Below are 27483 nucleotides of genomic sequence, written 5' to 3'. Positions count from 1 at the left end.
GCAAAGTGATTTAGATATAAATCCATTCCTTTGGCATCTCCTACTATTGTGTGGCTTAGCCACTGGGAGCCCTACTCAGCCAACCTGCTGGGACCTACAGGCAGTGCCCTCTGCTCCTGCTTTATCCTCCACAGAGGGGAGCCTGGCTAATCAGGAAAGAAACTCCCTCAAAAGGTAAACAGTGAGTAGAGTGTACATATGGTGGAAGACAAATGGCTCTTGGTACCATGTTGTGGAAATTTTCTCACTCGGGAAGATAAAGGCGCGGGGCAAGCCCAGGTGGCACTGTTGAGTCCCCGCCTCCTTACATGGTCCACAGTGACGTGTGTGCCAGCCTCTCTAAGAAAGCTCCATCCTAACACTCAGCACCCTCAGAACTTGACTGTCTGCCTGTCGAGTGGTACTCTGTGTCAGCTCTGCACACCACCATGTCCGTGACCACCTGCCAGGGCTTGGGGTTTGTGGTTTCACTACTCGGGATTGCAGGCGTCATCGCCGCCACCTGCATGGACCAGTGGAGCACCCAGGATCTGTACAACAACCCGGTGACAGCTGTATTCAACTACCAAGGGCTGTGGCGCTCCTGTGTCCGAGAGAGCTCCGGCTTCACCGAGTGCCGGGGGTACTTCACCCTGCTGGGGCTGCCAGGTAAGGACAGGTACCTGACAAGATGTGGGGGCAGACAGAGCTGAACAGGAACAGCCACCTCTGCCTGGGGCACCGCCAAGGGACCACTGGGGAGGGAGGAGCAACAATCCCCACCGCTGAGGTGGGAACAGGAAGTGCAGGAAACTTAGGGACAGGAGCTTCTTGGAGCTGGTAGGACTCTTGTATCCCTAACTAGGTGGTACCCAACCGGCACATTTTTAAAATAACTCTACTGCACACAAGTCTCAATCACCCACAGGCTCAGGACTCAGGAGGCCCAAGTCATAGCCACTTCCTTCCTTTAGTCCCAGATCCTCCACCCTGATTTGGATAGGTGAGTCTCCTGAATGGAGTTCCATCTCTGGCCCTCTGTGCCTAGTCCCAGGTTCCAGGGCACCTATGCACAGAGCAGCAACAGAAAGTGGGCAGAGGAAAAGAACTGGGTGCTATGTTTCTCTGGGGGATACCAGATGGGTCTGCCCCTTCTCTGCATCTCCTGACCTCCAAAAAGTATTGATCACATGGAACCAGCTTCTGAGTTCTCTCTGCACAGAGGAACCTTGTAGAAAGTGCACTCAGCCATGCAGGGCAAAAGAGTGACAGCTGTGATGTGCAGGCTGGCCTATTAGTTTCATAAGAATTTGTTTGCTTCACAGATGGGTCATGTTAACATAGGAAACTTCAAGCCTCAAGAGCATAGATTGTTAAAAGTGTCTTTCACTCAGGTATCAGAGTAAGACAATAAATACACTTATTTTTATTTCTTAGTTCTTTTTTCCTTTCATAAATATTCATCAAAGTCTGGAGAGAGACAATGATGAAAGGTGGGCACAGTAAGGAGGATCAGAAATAGATACTAGAATTTCTCCTCCAGAAATTTTCCATTGGGTTGCAGAGCCAAGATATAGGCCTGCACAGAAGGTACAAGTTGAAGACTCTGTCTCACAATGATTCAGTCTTTCATGCATTCCATACTTGGGGATGGAGAGCTCAGAACAGCCTCAGGATTCTGTGGACCTGGCATCCCAAAAACGTGAAAGTGCGCACCAGAGTGGTATGATAAGGTGAAAAGTAAGGAAAATACAGGGCTAGTGCTGCAGGAGATGAGAGAAAGATGACTTGTTCAGGAAGAGACCCACTGGAAAGGAAATCCCACAAGTGACCCTTGAAAGGTAGTTATGAGTTAGAGGTGCAGCATCACAGCAGGAAAAACAGCATGGGCAAAGGCATGAACGTGTTAAAGGTTGTTTCCACCTGAGGTTTACTTGGGAGGAAATGAAGGAATGACTTTGGTAGGAAGAGAGGATTTATATGGAGATGATGGTGGAGAGCACTGAATGCCAGGCTAAGAGAGGAATGGCCTGTATACAAATGAGAACATAAGCCAGATCCCTGGGTGACCAGTGGCCGATTCAGTGGGATCTCCCTCCTCCAGGGACTGGAGAAAGGTGAGCCACTCCCACGTCTCTATGTCCTACTGACCCCTCCTGAGCTCCAGGTCTAACCATCTGCCCTTGGAATTCACCCTCAACTCAAACGCAAAATGCCCCTGGTCTCTCAGAGACCTCGGTTCATGGGCCTGGGTCCACACAGAGCTAGAGGCCCTGAAGGAGAGAGTCAGACTGAGGCAGAGCACCCAAGTGACACCTGAGGGGTCATACAGCTTCATAAATTGCAAACAACAATGGCAGACCAGGCACTAGCACTTGAGCCAACAATTGCCTTGAAGTACTTTGTGTAATCTCTACAAGCTCCCCCATCCATGAACTTGATGCTATCATTACCACCCTTTTAGAAACAAGGAAGCTGAGCTGGGGAAACTTGCCCAAGGTCACATGCAGATAGAGCTAGGGCTCAGACTGTGTCCTACCTGCACCCAAGTCCCAGCTCACAGCCCTCACAGGGAGCCCCATGGCTCTCAGACACAAAGCAGAAATCCCCAGTGCAAAAGCATCTTCCTAGACTCACCTCTTACCTAAGACTGGGGCTGCAGTCTTGGGGGCGTCCTAGAGTAGCAACAGCTGTCAACATGCCCTATTTTGCAGGTCAAGACATGAAGACTCAGAGAGGCAAAGTGACTTGCCCACACTGGGGCCGGACTGAAACTGTTTTAGGGCCTTCTCTTAGAACCTTTGTGTGTGTTATGTGTGAAGATCCTGCCACTAGATAGTTCAGAGAAGTATTTTTCAAAAAGAATTTTGTAGAAATCCATTTTAAAAGAAAAAAATTCTTGCAGCCCTTCAATATTGATTTCAATTATACTCATTTTACGTCACTTTAACATGGACATGTATAACAATAGATTTAAATTCCTAATGCACATAAATTTTATACAAGGAACCAAAACCACATTTGCAATTATAATGTAAATACCACTAAATAAACCCGAATGTCAAAATTCACTTGGTATTAGGGATATTATTGGTTTTCACTTGGAGTTTAATAGGACAAAGATACAGTTCAATTTTGTATTTCACCTCTCTCAAAGCTTTGACTTTAGTATTATTAATGCAGATTCTCTATTCACCTGAGTTTGTTTTATAAAGTGGTATTAATAAATTCAAGTTACTCACATCTGTCACCCTTAGCCACCACTTCATCAGGGAATTGTCCTCTCTTATCCACGGTGATGAGGCATCTATGACATGATGCTTTTTGCAATGATTTTGTTCATTTGAGGTGAGGTTGGGATGTGGTGCTTCTGAAATGTGGCTCTAAGACTATTGACCTGATTATTTCTGGGATCTGGGGAGGAAAAGTTCTCTGCTGTGTATTTGCAAGTATGTGTGCTCAGTCGTGTCCAACTCTGTGACCCCAGGGATTGTAGCAAGCCAGGCTCCTCTGTCCATGGAATTTCCCAGTCAAGAATACTGGACTGGGTTGCCATTTCCTTCTCCAGGGGATTTTCCCGACCTGGGGATCAAACCCAGGTGTCCTGCTTTGAAGGCAGATTTTTTACCATCTGAGCCACCAGGCTATTTCATACTCCAGAGGATCTCCCCAACCCAGGGATCAAACCCAAATCTCCAACGTCTCCTGCATTGGCAGGCAGATTCTTTACCACTGTGCCACCCACCACTAATTGTTGCAATCAGGTTTGTGCAAAATAGGACGTGCAGTACTTTTTGGTGATGCTCCTGCAGAATTGACCACCAGGACACAGGTTTCTGAGTCATAGTACCAGCGCCACAAGGTGGAAGAAATTCCCCTGACTCCATTTCTGTTTGGGCTGGAATGAACCCTTTGTTCATGGATCAGTTCAGGCTTTCACTTCACTGACTCCTGGTATAAACATGATCATATATACCAACGTAAACCTAGACCATAAGTGGCCAGCCTGAGGGTCTGGAACATATTTGCTTTAATTTTTTCCATTGTCATTGAAATGAAAGCACAGAATTTTTTAATTTCCATAGAGAAGCAACACACTCCCAAGAATGCAAACACAGATACTTAGGCTCAGAGGGAAGAAGTCAAGCACAACTGAACCCTCCAGAGAAACGCGAGGTACTGGACTGACAGTCAACCTTCCTAGACAGAGTCATTTCACTAAAACCAAAACTGTCAGCCACCCTGTCCTGGACTGACCAAGTTTAGACAAGGTCCCCTCTTGGCAGGGACAGGAAGTAAAAGTAAAGCCTTTGGTCTTCCCATATACACAGAAGTAATAAGGAAGTAACTGTAACACACACAGAAAAATAAAAGTAAAAAATTTTTAAACTCAGTAACACAGAAATCATGGCACTAGAAAGAACATTTATGCATTCAACAAACATTTGTTGAGTACCTACTATGTCCCAAGCTGTCTGCACATGGGGAAAGGTTCACAAATCTAAAAGAGAGACAGAGGATAAACAAACCGTTGCAGTGCAAAGTTTCTCAACCTAGGCACTATTGATACTTTAAGCCATATAATGCCTTTTGTAGGGTGCTGTTCCCCACATTACAGAGTATTTAGCAGCATCCCTAGCCTCCATCCACTAGATGTGCGTAGCAGCAGCTTTCCCTCCCTAGTTGAGACAGCAGAAATGTCTTCAGACTTGTCATATATCCCCTGGGGGCAAGAGTGGCCCCAGTTAAGAACCACTGTTATAAAGCATAGTCAGTGTCTCATATGGTACAGGATGTAGACATGAGGGAAGGGAAGACTTCCCAAAGGAAATGACAGCTGAGCTGAGTTACTTAGTTATGACAAGTATGAGTTACCCAGAAAGACAAAGAGGTAAAGAGTTTTTCAGAAAGAGGGAAACATAATTGGAAAAGACACAGTGGCATGAGAGAGTGTAGTGTATTAAGAGAATTAAAATAACTTAAATCTCTTTGTGAGGCAACACAATACAGGGTTATGTGTTAAACTCTTAGGAATAACATCTTTAAATGTTGCTGCTAAGTCACTTCAGTTGTGTCCGACTCTGTGCAACCCCATAGACAGCAGCCCACAGGCTTCACCGTCCCTGGGATTCTCCAGGCAAGAACACTGGAGTGGGTTGCCATTTCCTTCTCCAATGCATGAAAGTGAAGTGGAAGTGAAGTCACTCAGTCATGTCCGACTCTTTAAGACTCCATAGACTGCAGCCTACCAGGATCTTCTGTCCATGGGATTTTCCAGGCAAGAGTACCGGAGTGGGTTGCCATTGCCTTCTCTGATCTTTAAATGTTAGGCAAGAATAAAAATGAAAAAGGAAGTTTACTAAGGAAAATTTAAACATCAACTAAAAAGGAATATATATTACAGGATCCTAGATAGGGATATTATAAAAATGTGAATTTCTTCCTAATTAATGTATAATAAATAATATATTTAACTAATTGTGTTATAATAATAATATAACATACTGAGACCTTACTCTGCCCTAGGCATTGGTTCAAGAAATTATCATATGTTAATTTATATTTTAAATCTAATTTGTGTGATTATATAAATTTACATCAATTATCTTATACTTACTTTAATTTTCACAACTCTATGAGGTAAGTAGTGCTATTATCTCCATTTTATAGATGAGGAAACTGAAGCACAAAGGGGCTATAGAACTTTCCCAGTGACACTGTGATAGTAAGTGGCAGTTGAGAATTCAAACTCAGGCAGGTTTTTTGCAGAGCCTAAGCTTGTAAGAATAATATTACAAGAATTCTAATCAAAATGCTAGTGAGAGTTTTCCCTTGGGAGCATGGCGAAGTGGTTATCTATAAGAAGAAGCAGATGAAATTAATTTTAAATGTTTTTTTAAGGATAATATTAATATAAAAGTAGAGAGTTAACTCTCTCAGATATTCAACCAAATTCTAAAGTTGTGATAATTAAAAGTGTGCTTTGTCCCAAAGATAGACACAGGTCAATGGAGCAAAGTTTAAAATTAGGAAGACATATATGTGAATTTAATATAGGTAGAGGAGGTTTTACAAAGCATGAGGAAAGGGAAAGTTATTTAATAAGTGCTGTAAAAATTATTGATTAGCTTTTTTGAGGGAAAAAAATGAATCATAGACTACAAACCAAAATAGGTTCCAGATTAATTAAATGTAAAGATACACAAAACACTTTTAAATTTTCTAAAATTCTAAAATAATTCTAGTATCATTTCTAAATGGAAAATAAGTTCCTAAGCATAGAAAAGAACACTCATTTTACTACATCATTTAACAGATTTTTATTAAGCACCTATTATGCACCAGGTACTGTGAACATGTAAATGGAAAATACTGTATTTTTCTAAAACCATGAAAAAAATTAATAAGCAAATATTCAATGTGAAAAGATCTTTTTAGTAATCATAACATTATATTAAGATCCTTAACAAATAATTCATGTAAGTTGATAGACAAAATTCCAAATTCCAGTAAATATATGAGGAAGAAGTGATAATTCACAAAAAAGAAAAACAAACACTCCACAAATATTTGTTTAAAAAATAGTTTCAAACTCATTAATAATCAAAGTAATGCAAATTTAAACATGTGATCATATATAACAACAAATTCACAAAGCAGGTAAGGGTTTCAGTGAGGCAAGATCTTTCAAATGCTGTTGATGCTTCAGATGCTGTTTACTAGGAATAAAATTCATAGGAAAAAAGTCTGCCTCTACATAAAAAAGATTTTAAAAGATTTTTTTAAAGCCTCATACCCTTTGGCATCTTAATTCCTGTCTTAGGAATCTGTCCTAAAATAGTAATCAGAAATACTGGCAAAAGATACAAACAAAAAACTGGGGGAGGGGTAAAGTCTAATTATGTAAGAATAGATGCTGTTTTGGTGAACAGTTGGACTTCTATATGAAAGTGAAAGTGTTAGTTGCTCAGTTGTGTCCAACTATTTGTGATCCCATGGACTGTAGCCCATCAGGCTACTCTGTCAATGGAATTCTCCAGGCAAGAATACTGGGAGTGGGTAGCCATTCACTTCTCCAGGGGATCTTCCCAACCCAGGGATCAAACAGGATTTCCTGCATTGAAGGCAGATTCTTTACTGTCTGAGCCACCAGGGAAGTCCAGCATTTCTATATAATGAAATACTAACATATTCATAGATTAAATATTTAAGATTAAATATATTAAACAATGTTTACAAAGTACTTTAATTGAATATGTATGCAATTAAGTGAAAAGAGAAAAACAGTAAATTGTATGATCTCTTAATTATGTAAAAAATATATACAGAGAATAGATTAAAAAGAAAGTATGCCAAATATTTTGTGTAAGGTTTAAAATTATGACTAAGATTTGTCAACATTTTCCCACTTCTAAATTTTCTATTATGAGCACTAAAAGGTAGAGTCAGAAGTTAAGACTATAAAATGTGTTAATATTTTAAAAGAAAAAAATCAATGGATATATCAATCATTTGTCTTGCTAATAATACTAATTTAACTCCTCCTATATTCCTAGCTGTAATATTTTATATTGATATTTGACTGCCATATTGCCTAATTAGCATAGATATTGTATTAATATTCCTTTAACAAGGTAAAGAAAAGTTAAGGGAAATGTTTTCTCCAATATCAGTAAAATAACATAGGCTCCTGAAAATGTACAACCTGAAATGACAACACCAGAACCATATTTAAAGTTGAATATAGGGAGGATTCCCCTCAAGAAGTCAGCAAAATTTTTTGCTTCACTGTAAAAGTGACTAAACAAAGTTGAAACAGACCCATTATTGTTAAACACAATGAGATCATGGATTGTTATCATTATTATATACTATTATAATCAGACCATGAACTGTCATTATCATTAGAGATACATTTAATATATTTTAACAAAGCCCATTGCCATAAACAAGGAAGCCAGATGTTTCTCTGTGGACCCCCAATTACTCTTTAGCAGTGACTGCTAAAGCAGCAGTCCACTCATTCTAGAGCACAGAAAACTCACCAGGAAGTGAAAAATCCCATTTTCCACATGTTTTAAAGCATGTTAACACTTGTCAACCCACTCCAGAATTCTTGGCTGGAAAATTCCATGGACAAAGGAGCTATGGAGTCACAAAGAGCTGGACATGACTGAGCTTGCACACATGTAAATGTATACTTATTTCATATTTTTTAAAGTGTGTACACTTAGAATCCCTCTCTACTCATTCAATATTCTGCCTAAGTAGAAGGAGCTTTACTTTATCCTTTAAAGCTAACTTTTCCTTCCTCCAAAAATATAAAGTCACTGTCACCACTTCAAACAAGAAAGAAAGATTAATTCATTGTTACCTGAATATCTTTTTATTCTGTCTTGAAATTTTGCATAAAAACATTTTCATAGGAAAGTGAGAGGGAAAACTGTCATGAATGAAACTAGGTAACTATAATAACCTTTTCTTCTTAATTTTGCCATTTTCAATCTACATTTGGGTGGTCAATGATGGGGGTGAGGGTGTAAACAAGTGTCATAAAATGAACAACTGGAAACAAAACTCTTATAAATCTTTCTGAATAAAAAGCCTAACTTTTAATTGAAATAAGAGTGAAATGAGCTCTGTCCACAGGAACGGTGGCAGAATCATTCCTGAATTATTCTAACATTTTCCAATCTAATTGGTTGATCCCCGTCCACCAGCAGAGACCAGGGTCACTTCTAGCTGTCCCCTCCCCACCTTTTAGACTTGGCCTTATAGCTCAGTTCAGGAGTTACAGAGCCACCAACAGGACTTCACCTAAGTCGTATAACTCTTGCCTACTCTCTTCTTGGGGCTTTCTGGCTCATTCTTCTTACCATGCAAACCCTGATCACAGAACCTAAAGCAAGGTATGTGGTTGAGGGGAGTGTTGCCTCCATTCAAATCAGAGGGGAGACCTTGCATATTTGCTTTCTGTGTTTGCTGGGAATAAAGCCATGGGAGTGGTGACTGGGTGCACCCAAGATAACATTGAAATGTCCAGATGCACAGGCTTGTTTCCTGGAGAACGTGTATAGACTAGAGATTGGGGTATAGGTGTGTATCAGGGCCTTGACATCCAGATTCAAGGAACGTCTCGCTAAAATGTGTCTGAATTCAGACGCCAGACATATACCACCCACAGGAAGTAGCAGGTCCATCAATTCTCTAATGTAATTCTAAAATCAAATTGTGTCTACAAAACACACTGGCTGATGGCTGGCCAAGTCTCTGTTTTGGTGATTCCTGACATTTTGACCAACTGTAGTAAAGACTGTTCTGCAAAATGTAGAGGAGAACAGTGTATGACACCTGAAAGGGTGCTGAAGTGTTTCAGCTTATCCTGTCCATGTTACAGATGAAAACTCTGTGATCCACATAAGCGGAGCCATTTGCCCCAATCGCCCAGCACACAGCATGTCAAGGACCGGGTCAGGAGCAGATGCTAGGCCTCTCAGTAACCAGGTCAGGGTCTCTGGTCCAGCCTGCCTGTTTCCTCCTCATGGCCTTTTGTGGAACTTCTGTGTCTGCTTGCCACATGGTCTTCATTTGGTTCCTGCGAGTGAAAGGGTGAGATGTCCGTCAACACAACGCCCTGCTTCTTCCCATCCCAGATCCAATTCCGGCAGACCCAGAGTATAGCTGTAGGATATGGCTCCCCTCTCAAGAGTGGGGACAACTCTGCCTGCCCTGTCACTCCATATGGAAACAGAGAAGGAGTCCCAGACTAGAAGTTGAGATGAGACTTCCACCTTTGCCATCTTTTAAATTCAGCAGCTGTGGTGCAAGGCACCGGGGCAAGTACCTTAACCTCTTTACCTTGCTTGACTCACCACCCCCTCCCCCCAAAACTATGTGTGGGGAATAATTAATACCTGCTCTACCCATTTCTGTAAGATCAAAATGGAAAGATGTCAGTGTAATGGTGGTTTACGAGTTGTGAAGAGAAAATGTCTGGTGTGAGACAGAGATTTCTGGAGCCGTGTTTTTTAAGTGAGGTCAGTCGAACTGGTTTCCCGTGATGAACAGGGCCTCAAGGAAGGCTTGTGTGTGTGGTCGGGGGTGGAGGGACGTGAGTCTTAGCTGCGCTTCTTCCCTTGGGGCAGACCCAGAGCCGGGGTGGGGCAGGGGTCCACTCAGACTGCCGCGCCCTCAAACCAACCCGGCCTGTGCCACTCCCCAGACAAGTGCCTCTTGGGGCTGCTTCCCTAACAAATGAAAAAATAATGTCCTTGAACCAAGAGTGAAACTGAACTATCTAAGGAAAACACTGTGAACAAACACAGAGGGCCGAGGAAAGCCATCTGATCAGAGCAGCTCCCCGGGAGCTCAGCAGGACGAAGGCGGCAGCTGGGCGGGAGGACGGAGAGCCGGGCCATGTCCACCACCAGATGCCAAGTGGTGGGCTTCCTGCTGTCCATCCTGGGCCTGGCCGGCTGCATCGTTGCCACGGAGATGGACATGTGGAGCACCCAGGACCTATACGACAACCCGGTCACCGCTGTGTTCCAGTATGAAGGGCTCTGGCGCAGTTGCGTGCAACAGAGCTCAGGCTTCACCGAGTGCCGGCCCTACCTCACCATCCTGGGCCTGCCAGGTAGGCGTGGGCACAGATGAGGCCGGGAGCCGGCTGCTGCTTTCACCGCAGCCAGGAGGGACCTTGGAGTTGGGCTCAGGGCAGGACTCTCACAGCACTGGCTCCCATCAGAGGTGTAAGAGGAGAAGTTGGCCCCATGTCAAAGAGGGCTATGTAGACCTAAGGGAGAACATCCAAGATTTTATACTCAAAGGAATCGCCAGTGAGGAAGCGAGTCATGAGAACAAGGGGGCTATGGTGAGGGCAGGCTCCTGATGCTAGAAGAGACAATATTGCTCAAGGAGAAAAGTAATTGTGTGCAGGTATGTGCGTGTGACTTGCTCTTGCCTGCACATACCTAGGGCTAGGTAGGATGGTGAATATTTTCTTACCATCAAAAAAGTTTATCAGGAGTTAATATAATTTCATTATCAATTTGGTTAATTTTTCCTTTGAGAAGTCAGAGTCTCAGTCAGTGCCAGAAAGTATATATCGCCTTTAAATTACAAATATCCTTTCTCTGCATTTGTGTTGAGAGGTTCTGGTGTGCACTCTTCAAAAACAATGCATGTCAAAATATAATTACAGAACTATAATAATTGTAATAGTCTCAGAATATAAATATAATTATAAATGACATCCTTTCACCCCTGGAGATGGTATCAGCTAAATCCTTGTTTCTAATAGATAATTAGTTCAAATAGGAATCATAGGAACTTTGCATTCTAGATATTATGGGACCTCTACTTGATTTTTTTTTTTAAAAAGCAAAGAAAGAAATAAAAGGTTAATCAGTGGCCCCAAGGAGTAGCCCTGATGTGAGTTTGTTGAAGAAAGGAAAACAGGGCTAGGTTTTGCCTCTCTGAAACAAATACCTTGTGGACAGGTCGATGGGGATAAATTTGCAGGAAACTGCAAGGCCTGTGAAGCCCTTGAAATTGAATTCTGAAAAGCAATTATCTCAATTATCTCCATTTACAGAAAGAAATAGAAAGTGGGTGTCAGAGTAGAACTGGAGTGTTTATTCCATCTTTAGAAGCCACTTGTATTGTGAAACAGACTGATCACTGACTGAGATCTGCTTAAAGCAGTAAGGGAGGCTGGCTGGAGGGAAGAAAGCCCCAGAGAGTGGCTGATGCTACAGGGCAAAGGTCAGAAAGGAGATGCAAGACCATGGATTGTTGAGTTGCTGCTGCTGCTGCTAAGTCGCTTCAGTCCTGTCCGACTCTGTGTGATCCCATAGACGGCAGCCCACCAGGCTCCCCCATCCCTGGGATTCTCAAGGCAAGAACACTGGAGTGGGTTGCCATGTCCTTCTCCAATGCATGAAAGTGCAAAAATGAAAGTGAAGTCGTTGAGTCGTGTCCAACTCAGCAACCCCATGGACTGCAGCCCACCAGGCTCCCCTGTCCATGGGATTTTCCAGGCAAGAGTACTGGAGTGGGGTGCCATTGCCTTCTCCAGTTGAGTTGCTAGCTACACCCAATTTTAACTATTAAATAAAAGAGTAAGAATGACCTTGTATTCAAAATGAAGGCAGGACATTTCATGACTTCAGCTCAATTACCTCTTCCCAGGACCCCATCACACAGTATCAGTCTCTGGCTCATTCTCTGTCTTTCCACACATGAGAATCCCAAATAGCCACACTCTCCAACGTGGTCAGATTGCATTGCTACCACCCTCATTGTTTTTCCATTCTACTGAGGGATCCCATCATCCCTAAGTCCTCTCAGAATCTCTCCTCATTGCCCATCAACAGTCTACTCTGCAGAACGAGATTCCTTCCCTGCCACCTGTCCAAGACCAGCCTCTCCACCAGGGCTCTGAGGGCCCTGCCCCCTCTTGTGTGGCCACCCCTGCTGACCAGCCCCTCCCCTTCTTGCCTCTTTCATCTTTCCTCCTCACTTACGCTTATATCATCTTTTCTTGGAAAACCTTCCTGATTCAGAGCGTTCTCAAGTTCTCTCTCTCCCTAGCTCACTGACAATCAAACTAAAAGACAAAGTTTTTCTCCCATCCCTCCCTCCTCACTCTTAACCTCTTGCATTCCGGTTTCTATCCTTTATTCCTTACAATGTTTGCTCTTTTGACTATGGCAGAAGGTCAGGCCGAATCTTTCAGTCACCAGCTTCCAGTTCTCTGCTCTCCTCTTCCTGGATATTTCAAGGCCCAAACACCTTCCATGGTTCCTCACTCAGCTTAACTAGGGGCAGATGTGACAGCCTGACACACACCTCCAGCGTTACTCACCTTCCTTCCATTACCCATCTCTTACCAGCCCGCTGCCCCCAGCCCATGCTTCTCCCTTCACAGAGAGAACCCCTGCCCTGCCTGTCTGCATCAGAACTGCATCCCACCAAAAGGCAGGATAGCCATTTCCTGGGACTGAGTTTGTGGAAAAAGAGATACTTTAAATCACTAATCATGTGTGGCCATGGAGAAGAGTGTGGATTTAAGAGTAGCCAGTCCTCAATGCAGCAGGAGTGACCACAGTGCAAATTGGCATCCTGAAATGCAATTATTTGTTTGATGACTTAAGGTGTGGCTGACTGACTGGGGTAAGGGAAGAGTGGGAGGATTATTAGGAGGAAAAGACTAGGGAAAAAACTCAAAAGCTACAGGCAGGATCATAAGGCAATGAAGAAGTCAGAGAGGAGGCCAGAGGATGGCTTGTGGATACTTATGGGGCTCCCAAGGGGGTTGAAAGGATTAACATGAACCAGCCAGGACCCAGTGCCTAGAGAGGATGAGGCCACCAGAAACAGTTGCTGAAAGCATATTCTTGAGCATGACAAAAGGCCTTGGGAAGAAACACCTGAAGCAGGGAAGCTGGGAGGAATGCCTGGAGGTAAAAATGGAAGGTTGCAGAGAGCTTAATTTTGACCTGGAACTCAGGGAAGAATATTATCCTCCTGCAGACAAGTAAGCCTGTAAGTGCTATAAAGGCATGAGGCCGATACTATTTTAATGCTTTAATCATCATAATCACCACTACCAATTATTCAATTCTTCTTTGCTCTTTGCTTGCAAAAATCTCACTTTTCATTTATCTGATAAGAATGTATCACATTTAGTTGGAACTGGCAGCCATAGAATAACTTAATTCTATTCATCTGAGGGTCGGACACGACTGAGCGACTTCACTTTCACTTTTCACTCTCATGCATTGGAGAAGGACATGGCAACCCACTCCAGTGTTGTTGCCTGGAGAATCCCAGGGATGGGGGAGCCTGGTGGGCTGCCGTCTATGGGGTCACACAGAGTCGGACACGACTGAAGCGACTTAGCAGCAGCAGCAGCTGTAGTATACCTACAGAGATGAAGGAGGTAAATGGTGGTGGTACCAGGACTGTTTACCTGTATATTGCCAGTGCTGTATAGTTTATAGCCCAGGATTCTCTGCACTGGATTCCAAACAACCAATGTAGCATGCAATTCTCCAAAGACAGTGCCCAGAAATAAAAACAGCTATGGTTTATTGGACTGCACAGAAACTCCAGTTTAATCTTCACAGTAATACAAGGAAATATGTATTAGCTTTATTTTTACAAAGGTAAAAACTGAGGCTCAGAGAGCATGGCAAGGTAACATGCCCAAGTTCCCGTGGATAGAGGATGACAGAAGTAGGCTATGAACACACAATGAAAGACTTCCAAGTTGTGTCATCTCCCTGCCCACACTCATTCCAGCTAGAAGGGGCTTCCTTACAGTTGAAAGGATTGGTCTAGGCTTAAGCACATAAGAGTAGAGGGTGCATTGGCACTCTGACCCATTGATAGTAATTTCATTAACAATGCACAATCAAGAATATTAAGTATAAAGATACTTATAAAAATACTAATTCCCATTTCCCCTCCCTGGAGACTGGAGACTGTGGCAGGAAAAAAGCAAAGGGCTGTCAATGGACAGGAGGGAGAGGAGGCAAAAGCCTGGCAAACTCATGTTTCTGGCCTCCATGATGGTATCAGAGTCAAGTGATGTTTTCTATAACATGTTTGCAAATATGCACTGAATTTGCTGCTGTAGCAGGGTCCTGTGGTTAGAAGCAGATGAATTGGGATCCAGGGCATAGCTTGGCCACCCACATCTCTTGACCTGGCTTTCTCTAGGTCTGCAATGCCTCACAGGAAGGCATTTGTGTAAAACATGCTCTGTGACCCATTTACAGGATCTGGCTCTTTTTATTTTTTTGGCCTTACCTTGTGGCATCCAGAGATCTTAGTTGCCCAACCAGAGACTGAACTCTCCCTACTTTCATTTAAAGTGCTGAGTCCTAACCACTGGATCTTCTGAAAAGTCTCTACAAGATCTGGCTCTTGGCATCATTAAATCATTACTGTCATGTCTACACCGCCCAAAGCTCTCAGTTAGGATATTGATCTTCCAGGTTTTTTTCTTCTCCAAAATCAGATGCCTTTTATGAATCTAAATATCTAAAGTAAAGATTTCTTTAGGGTCCTTTTTTTCTCCTTTCCATCCCCCATCCCCCTGTGTTCTGAGCTCTTCACTGATTCTCAGCACTGTAACAGGCACTGAATGTCTTGATTTTTTTCACACAACTGACTGCATTTCCCCTTTACCACCTCAATGTGCAAAAACAACAGCCACTGGAGAGCTAGGGAGTCTCCCATCAACCTGTCAATCATATTGACACACACAGCAATGGGGGTGTTTAAGGAAACCATATTTAACCCAGAGAACAGTTTCACTAAATCTGAAATCCATAAGGAAAAAAATATGAAACTGCTCTTATGTATCCTTTCGAAAGGAGCTATCTTGTTTATTTCTTCTTACTACTAGCTAATGTTTCACATAAAGTCTAACGCTCCTGATGCTGTGAAACCAGCTTGTCTTTCCTCAATGTCCAGTGGAAGAAATTGGCCCTGAAAGGTAGAGCTAGTATAAGTTAGTTGTAAAACTGAAATGAGATCTGGAGGAACCTCTTGGATTTGGGTTAAGCTGCTTTCCCTTTCTTCAAAAAAGAGACATGTTTTAGCACAAATGTGATTTTTTTAAGTATATGGACAAATATCTGATGTGTACACATTATGGCACATCTGAAGGAGATTCCACAGAGAACTGAGAACACATCTACAAAGCTCAAGAGAACCTGTAACTTGAGTGTAAAAGGAGGCTGTTGCTCTGACTTCTTGATTCTCAAAGCTATGTAGACCCAGAAATCAGGATGCCTCCTCAGCTTGTGCTTGTAAAGATTGTTACTATGGGGGTTTTTTTGTTTGTTTGTTTACTTGGCCGCACTGGGTCTTAGCTGTGGTACTTGGAATCTTCAATCTTCACTGCAGCTTGCAGGATCTTTAGTTGCAGCATGCAAACTCTTAGTTGCAACACATATGCCGGAGAAACGTGTGCTAAGTCACTTCAGTCATGTCTGACTCTTTGGAACCCTATGGACTAAAACTCCCCAGGTTCCTCTGTCCATAGCATTCTCCAGGCAAGAATATTGGAGTGGGTTGCCATTCCCTTCTCCAGGGGATCTTCTGGACCCAGGATCAAACCCATGTCTCTTATGTCTCCTGCATTGGCAGGCAAGTTCTTTACCACTTGTACCACGTGGAAAGCCCATGGGATCTTCAATCTTCATTGAAAATTGATATCTAATTCCAAATGCAGAACATACAATATCTAATTAGAATATATCATATCTAATTCCTGACCAGGGATCAAACCTGGGCCCCTGCATTGGGAGCATGGAGTCTTAGCCACTGGACCACCAAAGAAGTCCCAAGGTTGTTAATTTGATAGCAGGGGCATCACACCCTAGCATGAATTGGTCAGTGGTGGGGCATCATTGCTTTGTGGGAACATACATGGTCAGAGTTACGTAGTTGGAGCCCACCTTAGAGTTGAAAAGGCAATAGGACAGAACCCACCTACATCGCATCAGCCTGCTCATTGCCCACCAGATCCTAAGCCCACTTTTCCTGATCTCCTCCCTATGTTGGTCCAAGCCTTTCTCTTCCTCCTCTTCTCAAATCTTCTTCCACTCCTGCCCTTCACACTCTCTCACACATGTCTTTTTCAAATCCTCAACTGTATTTTACCAAATGAAAGGATTCAGGTTTGTACATGGTTAGTACAAGCCAAAGCCATGTAGAGTTGGAGAGAGATAACTACTTTTTTCAATTGTCTTATTTTTAATTAATTTTTATACAATTTTTAAAGATTACTTTCCATTTACAGTTTTTACTGAGTGTTGGCTACATTCCTCGTGTTGTACCCTACATCCTTGTAGCCTATTTACATCCTCCACTCCTCTACCCCAATATTACCCCTCGTCAATCCCCACTGGTAACTACTACTTTGTTCTCTATGGAAAAATAGCTTCTTTTTAGGGAAGGGGAAGAAACTGAATCTTACAGATCCTGACTTAGTTCTATGCTGGGACCAAGCAGCATCTGATCTTCACATTTCTTTGCAAGAAATCTCTCTATCCCACTCCAGAGTTGGGGAGACTTGGCTTCTGTGAGGTTGAAAGACTTGCCTAACGACACTTGGTATCATGAAGTCTGTGGGACCTCATGAGATGCGTAGGACCTCCATATGGGTTCCCCAGGATCTCTGGAGAATCAAGGCCCTCCCACCTTGTTCTGAAGGCCTTTCCTCTAAGGTCTGGCCTCAGACTTACCTCTTCTGGGATCCCCCTCTTTGGACTCCTCCACCAGCCCTACCTGCCTCCAATCTGAGGCCAAGCTGTGCATGAAGATATGAGTCATCTCCCCTCCCCATCCCAACAAAGACTCCATGCCCAGGCTTTGGCACTTGGTGGCTTGCTGTCTCATCAGCCCCACCCCCACCCTCCAGCCAGCTCAGTGATATCAGCTACTAGAACTCTTTCCTCTTAACTCCCCATTCTGAGCACCTCCTCCTAAGCCCTCTTGATTATTAAGCCCCCAGATTATTCCTTGCAGTTTTATGTCACTGGACAATTAAATGAAAGTTCCTAGGGATCAGGGCAAAGCATAAATATTTATCTAAAAGTTTCCCCAGGAGATGCTAAGGTACAGCCAGGATTGGGAACCATGTCCAAAAACACCTTGCCTGTCAGTTCATAGCTACTTTGGGAGAATAAGATATATAGCAACAGGGAAGGAACATTCAGTTCCCATTTTTCTGTTTGCTTCTGTCAGCTCTGAATCCTGCCCACCCTTCAGCTCTGATAATATGTCTTTGTTCATTGGAAAGAATGCTGTAGTCACACCTTTAGTGCAGGGAATCAGTCTATAGAGCCAGTTGACTCACCTGTTATCAGCTGATAAGCCTATGCCTCTTGCTCAGAATATCAAATAAGACACAGAGTAGCTAAAAGAGAAATGTACCTCCTTTGGGAGCCATTTCTCTGGTTATGTATCTAAGGAGAAGGATTAGAATCCTGGATGGTAGAGTCTTCCAGATGGAAAGAAGTTCCAGTCACCACCATGCACCTCCATGGACATTACTAAACATAGGGAATCTAGCAGTGAGTAGTAAAGAACATTGTCCCTCACTCTGGCAATTGCCCCCATCACAGCCCCCACCCTCAGAAGAACCCTTCCCCAAGGGGTCTCCAAAGCAAGGAGAGCTTAATTCATCCATCCAGGTTCAGAGTTTTGGCTTTGACTGTGGTTCCACAAAATATAAGTGGTAGGAGTAAGCTAATCCTATCCATAGAAGGAGATTCTAAATATAAAAAGGAGCTCAAAGTCATGGTGGACCTGATTCAAAGCAGGTACCAGTGTTGATCAGAAATCCAGAAATCAAGAGCAAGCAGAAAATAAATAAGGTCTTATTTCTGACCTTAACTTGACCCAGCAGAGGCAAGAGGGCATCTGAGAGCCCGAGACAAAGGCTGGCCAAAACAGGCTGACTCCAGTACCCAAAGGCTCCTGTGGCACACACAGCAGCAACTGCTGTCCACATCAGGCAAGACCAGAGCTTTTATTAATATCTCCCACCAGCCAGCATCACCATCCCTTCCAGTCCAACAAGGCCGGGGTAGACCATATATCTCAGCCACAGCAACAGTCACAGCACATATGTGATACATTTTTGAGACTAAATACTAGAACCACTCAATTGAAAGAGATTCAGTGACCCCATCCCTGCTCAGGATAAATATAAAAAAGGGACATTCCTTATTCTACTTTGTTAATATTGTCTGGTTCGTTGGTTGGTTGGTTAGTTGGTTGATTGAGTTTTGGTTGTTTTAACCAGATGCCTTGCCAGGTGCTTCCCAAAATGGTAAAAAGATTTTGTTCTCTGAATGGCTTAAGGTTTAAGATATCAGAAAAAGAGCAGTTATTACAACTTCAAATAGGCTTTTGAGTATATTTGAAGTTCATAAAAGGCCCATGGGGACAAGATAGAAGGAAAGTTAAAGTCTCTTCCTCCTCTCATATGTCTGGTTTTCTGGTAGCAACATTCAAAAACAGAAGAGCCCTAAGGATATTTCCTGAAGTCTGGGGATTCCCCAAAAATGTCCTCTCCTGAACTAACCTTCTTGAACCACAGTTTTGAAGCTTAATTGTGTGTGTGTGTGTGTGTGTGTGTGTGTGTGTGTGTGTGTCTGTGTGAAAGAGAACTAGAACCACACAATGAGTGACATCAGAAAGCGGTTCCATTATGATTTCTTAGCCAAGGTACTTCCAAGGTGAAAAGACATTTAAGGTTCAGTATTTCCAATGGAAATAAAATCTTCCCAGGTTGTAAACTGCTTGAAGACAGTGATTATTTCTCATGAAATTTTATTCCTCATACAGTACCTGGGAAAGAGCTTAGCAGAGAATTTGAGCTTAAAAAATTCTTGATGAATAAATGAATGAATTCATGGATGAGTGCATGAATCTGTGAACATATGACTATGAGAGTTTATCAACATGCTGAGTGAATACACAAAGGTGTAAATGAATACATGAGGAGATGACACATGCTTGCATTTGCCAGTGAGGGAATGTATGGGGTGTTTGTTCCCAGTATGTGTGAGGCCAACAAAGCCATTGAGCAAGGCATTGGAAAACAGAGGTAACATGCTAGAGCCCTCTTAAGGAGTAGATCCAAAGGCCATTCTTAAACCCCCATGGGTTCTTTTCAGCTTCCTGAGGTCTCCATGACACTAGCATCAGAAAAGTGCAAGCCCAAGATGCCAATGTTCAGCAGCTCTCCCAGGAGTGAATGGTCAGATCCTAGAAGATTGATCCACACTGTAAACCAACACATTTACCCTGGGAAAATAGTTGTTAACAGGGCCAAGATTGATGATGGATGCCTATAGAAATCTCTCCCCAGCAAGGAAGCAAAGTTAAAATCATAAGTTTTCTTAGGGAGAAGAATCAAGGATCAATGGCATAGAACAAGAGTATCTGGTTTCCATCGTCTCCCTACCTGGTGAGAAAGTTCTCAGGGCTCCATTCCTCAGACACAGCAGAAGGCTCTTTAATGAATTCTGCATGATCTACCTCTCCTCTTTTCAGTATCTTTCATTGATTGCCAATTCTCCCATCATGACAAATTGCTTTATGATACACATCTTAGAGTGAATAAGCAGGCAGTTCCATGGATATTGGCCATATTTGAGATGGAAATCTTTGCAAAGAGATTGGAAAGAATTTCTCCCAGGGCTTCCTTGTCTTGAGAGTCACATTTATAAATACTCTCCTGGGGCAGGTAATTCCCTGAGATGACTTTTGGAGAATATTCCTTTATACACTCTTACCATCCATTTCAGAGGATGACATTTTATGGCCGAGTCTCCAAGTTTGAAGGATACATTCTATTAGGAGTTTACAGAACCCCGTACCTTGCTGGCAGCCAGAACTCTGCCTGTTTTTCCAGGATAAAGTACCTCAGAGCAACATACTGTGATGGGAAAATAACTATTTTAAGACAGCTCCAGCTTTGCCCCCCCAGCCCTGCTTTTCCTTTGATATGTGTGTCTGGGAAGGTTATTTAACCTCTGAGTTTCGATTTCTTTAAATAATATTACCTACATTGTAGAGTTGTTAAAATATGGATTCAGTTTTTTAACATCTGAAAAGTCTCTAATAGCTTTCCATTAAAAGTAGCAATTGGCTATGACAACTTGGACAGGACAGAGCTCTCTGCTTTGCTTCATGTGGCCTTCAGTTCTGTTCCACCAGAATTACCCACCCTAGTGGCCTCTCCATCTAGAAGACACAAGAACTCATTTGTCTTCCTTTTGTAAAGTTCATTATGCTTGTAGTGGACATGTTTGATGACCATCTTTCCCCACTTTGGCATAAGCTCCATGAGGGCAGAGACCTGTTCATTATTGTCATCCCTATGTCTAGTCATGGGAGGGGGGGTTCACGCAGTAAAAACCTGTTGCTAAGACTCGCTGCACTTTAAGGAGGCACTAGAAACCACTTTAGAAGTATCTGGAGGGGAGGTCACTGCAAGAGAGTCCCCAGAGGACAAAGAACTTCCATTGATTCCTGGAAAGGGAACAGCTGATAAACTGTGGTTGTGCTGAAAGACCTGAGATTGATATAATCATCTTTTTATATAGGCCCCAAATACAGCTCACCATGACCTTAATAGTCCCTTTGGGAAGAGGCAATGATACAGTGCCCTTGGTATATCATCTAGTGACTTTGCTTCATTATAGGCTATAAATTAAATTGAGTTTTCTGGAAGTGGGCACAACTCTATGAAGCACTGAGCCCCTGTGAAAAGACTAGAGAAGAAAGATGTTTGAACTGGAAGATAAAGCAACCCAGTTTTACTATAATCTCTATCAATAATCTTTAATGTCACCTTAGTCAAGCCATCTTCCCTTCTTGGAACACAGATTATCAGGTTTTAAAATGAGGAGATGAAATATTAGTAATTAATATTCTTAATAGCTAAATTCCCTTGACCGTCCCAGCTCCAATAGTCCATAGTTTTCTCATTCTATAGACATCTGCATGCATGTTTTTCATCAATCAGGGGAGTTTAAGTGATGGTTTTGCACTTTCCATAATTTTGTATCTCCAACAATGACAAGGTTCACAGTTTCTGGGCTTTCTGCCTCTCAGAAGTTTGGTATTGGTTGGTTGTAGTTTCTCTGTTGTATTAAACCTAATCAATCTGGCGGAGGTGGTCTTACCTGTCTGCTTTGTCCTGTCCCTTGTCCCACAGCCATGCTGCAGGCAGTGCGAGCCCTGATGATCGTGGGCATCGTCCTGAGTGTCATTGGCCTCCTGGTGGCCATCTTTGCCCTGAAGTGCATCCGTATGGGCAACATGGATGACTCCGCCAAAGCCAAAATGACACTCACCTCCGGGATCATGTTCATCATCGCAGGTAAACAAGGAACCTGGGGATCCCTCTCTCAGATGCACATCCGGGAATGTCAAAGCAAAATCATTCTGGCAGAGAAAACACAGCTTCTCCCTACTGGACATAGTCTGAACATGGGTAAAAGCTTTACACACTGGGCTTCAAGATCTGAGATTAAGCCTCGACTACACTCTACAGAATTATCACAGTGCTAAGGTCCCTCTTAGCTGCCAGCCTCGCCTCATTATAGGAGATTCTCAACTCTAAGGTAGTCAAGTGACTCTATCCCTAAAGGCATTATTTTGCTGAGACTTTACAAAATGATTTTAAGGGAAGAACCCTTGACATTGTCAAAGGACCAGGGCCCAAATATTAATATTTGTACTATTGACCCCTTGTCCTGAGATGGAAAATCTCTTTCTGCACACACACCCATCCCTCCACAAGTAGAGATAAGAGACAGCCCAACTCATAGTGAGAATTCAGTAATCAGTGCTTGAATTGACCATTCTGTTATAGGAATGGAGTATTCTGCAACCTGCTCATCTAAACTCATGTAAGCATACACTGTCTCACAAACAATGTGATTGCTTTAAAGCTGACTCCAGAGTCTTCTTGTTCTTTGCTTGCAGGTCTCTGTGCAATCGCTGGAGTGTCTGTGTTTGCCAACATGCTGGTTACTAACTTCTGGATGTCCACAGCCAGCATGTTCACCAGCATGGGGGGGATGGTGCAGACCGTTCAGACCAGGTAACCTCCTAATCTAGACTCAGTATTTCTCAGTGAACATTGTTGTAAAAATCCGATTAAGCACATATGCCTAATGTGACTGTCAGGGCCTGAAATAGCAAAAATTTATCAGAGGCAGCCATGCCATATCATAAATCAACAATGATCTGTAAATTCATAAACTTCATTTCAGTGAAATATCCTTGGTGATATGACTTGAGGCTGATCTGACATTTCCATTGAAATACAGCGACAGTTCACAGTATTTATCTAACACTCTTACACAGGCCCCATTGTGGTGGCAATGAAACAGGCACTGTTAACCCAAGCATGTAAATGAGCATCACCCCACATCTCCAGTCAGTGACAGGAACCCAGCTAGGGACAGGGAAAAGCTAGAATAGAAATGAGTGAGGTGCAATATAGGTGAAAAAGTGATGTTTCTTCCTTGTATGGCTGCTCTTTCTCTCATTCATTAACTCATTCATTCTACAAATGTATCGAACACCTGCTGTGGGCCAGGAATCATTCTGAGTTCTTGGAATAACAACAAAGTCCTTGTTCTCATGGGGGTCACAGACTAGCAGAGGGAGATGAAACCTCACTGTAATTTGGTGTTGCAAGCAGAGTAGAACTTTTCAAAGATGCAAGAGGAATTCCAACACCTGTATTCATTTAGCCACTTCAAAGGAATGTATTTTATAGCAAGAAGCAGCAGCAAATTCCTGAAGGAGAAAGATCTTTTTCTAGGAGAGCCATGTAAATATTATACCTAAGTGACCCATCATCTCTAGAGTGGATATGCTTGGTATTTCTCCAGCAACATCCATCATGGAAGACAGATGAGTGTGAGCATGTGATAAATCCATTACTCTCTGGCTCCCTGGAACTCCATTCACCATATGTGTTCCTGCATTGTTTTAAGAATGGGAAAGATATGATCCCCATAAGGTGCCCTCATCCTCCTTTACAGTCCTCCCATGGTCTCTTGACTACAAGGACAACTTAGAACCATGCTGATCAACTCATCCTGGTTTCTCTGGGTGTTGTTGTTGTTGTTCAGTCAGTAAGTCATATCTGACTCTCTGTGACCCCATGGACTGCAGCTTGCCAGGCTTCCCTGTCCTTCACCATCTCCCAGAGCTTGCTCAAACTCAAGTCCATTGAGTCAGTGATGCCATCCAACCACCTCATCCTCTGTCACCCACTTCTCCTCCTGCCTTCAATCTTTCCCAGCATCAGGGTCTTTTCCAACCAATCAGCTCTTTGCATCAGGTGGCCAAAGATTGGGACTTCAGCTTCAGCATCAGTCCTTCCAATGAACATTCAGGGTTGATTTCCTTTAGGATTGACTTGTTTGATCTCCTTGCTTCCCAAAGGACCCTCAAGAGTCTTCTCCAGCACCACAATTCAAAAGCATCAATTCTTAGGCACTCAGCCTTCTTTATGGTCCAGCTCTCACATGCGTACATGACTACTGGAAAAACCATAGCCTTGACTATATGGACCTTTGTCAGCAAGGTCCATATAGTCAAGGCTATATGCAAAGGTTATAAAAAGCAAGAGGTCTCTGCCTTTTATATGGACCTTTGTCAGCGAGGTCCATATAGTCAAGGCTATATGCAAGAAGCTATGAAAAGCAAGAAGTCTCTGCTTTTTATACACTGTCTAGGTTTGTCATAGCTTTTCTTCCAGGGAGAAAGCATCTTTTAATTTCATGGCTGCAGTCACTATCCAGTGATTTTGGAGCCCAAGAAAGTAAAGTCTGTCACTGCTTTCCTGGAACTTACCCAGTTTTAGCCCTGATAGGCCCAGATCCTAGGAAACTTCTCTGTCATGGGCAAATCAGGATGGTTGGTCACTCTACTTAGAAAAGCCCACCTTGTCTACAGTGTCTGGATGCCTAGTGTCAGTGCCCCTGCCTGGAAAAGTCACCCAATACCAGGGATCCAGGACTAATGCCCACCATTGCTCTCTTACATTATCTCCTTAGAACCTGCCCACGTCTCTTGGACAGGTAACTTCAGAGATTTTTGTTCTCAGATTATCCTGTTTGGATATAATTGACAAGGGGGAAGGTCACCAGTTTTACTGTCAGACCTCTACAGGTTAGAATTCAGTGTGGGCTGGAACAGAAGCACCATTGGGGTATGGTCTGTGTCTTGTTCACCCCTCTGTTCCAGTGCCAGGCAGTAGGAGGCACATAGTAGGAGATCAATAAATACTTGTTGACCAAGTAAGTAAAGAAATGAATGAAGAAATGAATGGTCTCTTCACATTAGGTCTTTCAAAAAACAGCATCCATGCTCCTACTGGCATGGATGGTTACCAGGGTTACTTGAGTTAGAGATGAGAAAAGCTTCTTGGTCCATAGTAAGAACTCAAGAGACCAAAATTCCTTCTAAAATAATAACTTGAGACTGATCCCATATCGCTCATACTTCTCTTACCAAACCTTCAAGACACTTCCCTTTGCCAATAGGGAAGAAGTAGAATTTTCCTGAGGTGTTTCTCTGAAATTAGAGACTCACAATGAATTCTATGCCTGAGTGATGTTAGGGGCATAAGGATCTCACAACTGTTTTGCTGAATAGCTTCAGTTCCAATTCTAATCTCAGAGCACCTGATTCAGTTGACTGTGACCCAAAGGACTGTGTGTTCAGGGGCGGGCTGGAGTAGGTGTGAAATCTGAAAGTGGGGACCGAGAGGATGAGCATGGCCAGGTTCACAGGGTAGAACCTGGGCGGTTGAGTCAGCCACATTCATAGCCACTCTCTCCCCACCCAGGTACACCTTTGGTGCGGCTCTGTTCGTGGGGTGGGTCGCTGGAGGCCTCACGCTGATTGGGGGCGTGCTGATGTGCATCGCCTGCCGGGGTCTGGCCCCCGAGGAAACCAAGTGAGTCTCCCCATCCCAATGTAATCAGACATTTGATCCAAGTCCATTTTAACATATCATTTGCAGCCAGAACGATCAGCATATGTATACAGAAGAACGCTATTGACAAAAAGATCATGAACCTTATGTTTTATGGGGAAGCCTAAAGAACAGAACAGGAATATGTCAGCCTGAGAAGATTTAGAAGTGATGCTATTGAAGGAAAAACGAAACAGCCCTCTAGGCTGCCCCCCAACTCCAGTACTTCATAACTTGATGATTCTCAGCTGGGAGCAATTGTACCCGCCTCCCCACCTCTCCCCACCCCCTACCCCTGTCCTGGTCCCCAGGAGATATTTGGCAACATCTAAAGACTCTCGATTGTTACAGCTCTGGAGTGGAGGGTTGAGTGATACTTAAATCTGGTGGGTGGAGGCCAGGGATACTGCTAAACATCCTGGAAAGCACAGGACAGGCCCCTACAACAAAGATTTTCAGTTTCAGAATGTTAGTAACACTGATGCTGAGAACACTTATTGTACTTTTCTCACTGTGACTGGGATTGGGAGACCTGGCTCCATCTGGTTCTCCTGCTTACCAGTCCTGTGACCTCTAGCCAGTCATCTGCCTTCTCTGAGCCTCTGTTACCTCATACACATACTGAGCAGGTTAGCAGAGATGGGTTGCTCATACGTACTGATCAGCTTACAAATTCTATGATTCTTTGGCATAACCATGTTCCCCTGAACATTGTTTCTGGTTCAGCTTCATCTGAATTGATGAACAGATGGAACTCACTGGTCACTAACCCCCAACTCTAATACAAAGCAAGAAATTCTGCTCCACTGCAGAGGCTGAAAAGCCAGTGTCCCAAAGCCCAAAACAGCGGCTATCTCAGTTTACCTAGGACTAAGGGTTTCCTGGGACACTGGACTTTCAGTGCTAAAAGTCAGACATCCTAGAGAAAATGGGTAATTTGTCCTGCTACCAAATACATCTCTAGTTGGTCATAGAGTGTTTCTTTTTCTTTCAGCTACAAAGCCGTCTCTTACCATGCCTCAGGCCACAACGTCGCCTACAGGCCTGGAGGCTTCAAAGCCAGCAGTGGCTTTGAGTCCAACACCAGAAACAAGAAGATATATGATGGGGGTGCCCGCACAGAGGATGAGGGACAGTCTCCTCCTTCCAAGTACGACTACGTGTAGCCCTCCCCCCAGGTCACCCGGGCAGGGGCAGAAGAAACCCCTCGAGATCTCACCCCAAAACAAGGAATTCTACCTTGATTTCCCATAGCTTTTGACTCACAGTTGGAAGTTAGAAAGCCTTGGTTTCCCCTGTGGTGAGGCCAGATGGTCTTGGCTACATGCCTCTGTCTCTAAATGTTCCATTACAAAACAGCTGAGCTATCATAGAGCATTAGAGGCTAGAGCCCACATCTTCCAGTCTTCTTCTCTCTTTTTTTTTGATATAACCTTTTTAATCTGATGATAGAATATGGATTGATAAATCATTTAGATCACTTAGGCAAAATGTCCATCCTCCTTCTAGCTGACAGCCCATTGAAGATCTATTTCCCAACTCATCCCCCAGAACAATTCTGAAAGGAAAAAATGAGTCAATCAAAAGACATCATTTTCTGCTATTTCATTTTTGCCTCCCCTCCCACCCCCAGCCCTCACTTGGCTACTAATAAACACTGATTGCAGAAGAGATAGGGAAATGGGAAAATATTTATTATATCTGCAGTTCATTATCTGAGTTTTCTTACACTGTGATCTTTAACATTACTTGGGCCAAAGTGATTTCACTTGGAGGAAACTAACATTTCCACCTCTGCTAACATCTGCTGGACTCCCCATGCATGTCCTCTTTCTGTCACAGGCCAGAAAGAGTCTCTGGAGGAACAAGAAAAGGATTTTTTCTTTTTCCTTTTTATTTTTTGTAATCTAAATATATTTGGTATTCTAAATATAGTTAGAATAAATAATGTATTAGTGAAATGA

The 27483-nt window shown here is 43.2% G+C and overlaps 1 protein-coding gene across 2 annotated transcripts; it reads left to right on the top strand.

The window, feature by feature from the left end:
* CLDN18 (claudin 18) lies at positions 1-27483 on the top strand. Of its 2 annotated transcripts, none has more exons than XM_005201865.5 (5): positions 1-648; positions 21734-21898; positions 22507-22624; positions 25391-25501; positions 26514-27483. In XM_005201865.5, exons 1-5 carry the CDS (start codon positions 429-431, stop codon positions 26683-26685), a joined length of 786 nt encoding a protein of 261 aa, XP_005201922.1. In that variant the 5' UTR covers positions 1-428; the 3' UTR covers positions 26686-27483. The 2 variants fall into 2 exon arrangements, with proteins under 2 accessions (XP_005201922.1, NP_001068984.1); NM_001075516.1 differs by lacking the exon at positions 1-648 and adding an exon at positions 10264-10615 and having other exon boundaries at positions 26514-27481.

The sequence above is a fragment of the Bos taurus genome, chromosome 1 (assembly GCF_002263795.3).
Source record: "Bos taurus isolate L1 Dominette 01449 registration number 42190680 breed Hereford chromosome 1, ARS-UCD2.0, whole genome shotgun sequence".
NCBI classification, from domain to species: domain Eukaryota; kingdom Metazoa; phylum Chordata; class Mammalia; order Artiodactyla; family Bovidae; genus Bos; species Bos taurus.
Note: the sequence above shows the minus strand (reverse complement) of the source record. Positions and strands in the feature narration are given on the sequence as shown.

Excerpts from the sequence above, each read along its gene's own strand:
- CLDN18 (XM_005201865.5), top strand. The coding sequence starts at position 429 with ATGTCCGTGACCACCTGCCAGGGCTTGGGGTTTGTGGTTTCACTACTC. Across the intron at positions 649-21,733 it reads CACCCTGCTGGGGCTGCCAG|CCATGCTGCAGGCAGTGCGA; the intron begins GTAAGGACAGGT and ends CTTGTCCCACAG. Across the intron at positions 25,502-26,513 it reads CTGGCCCCCGAGGAAACCAA|CTACAAAGCCGTCTCTTACC; the intron begins GTGAGTCTCCCC and ends TTTTTCTTTCAG.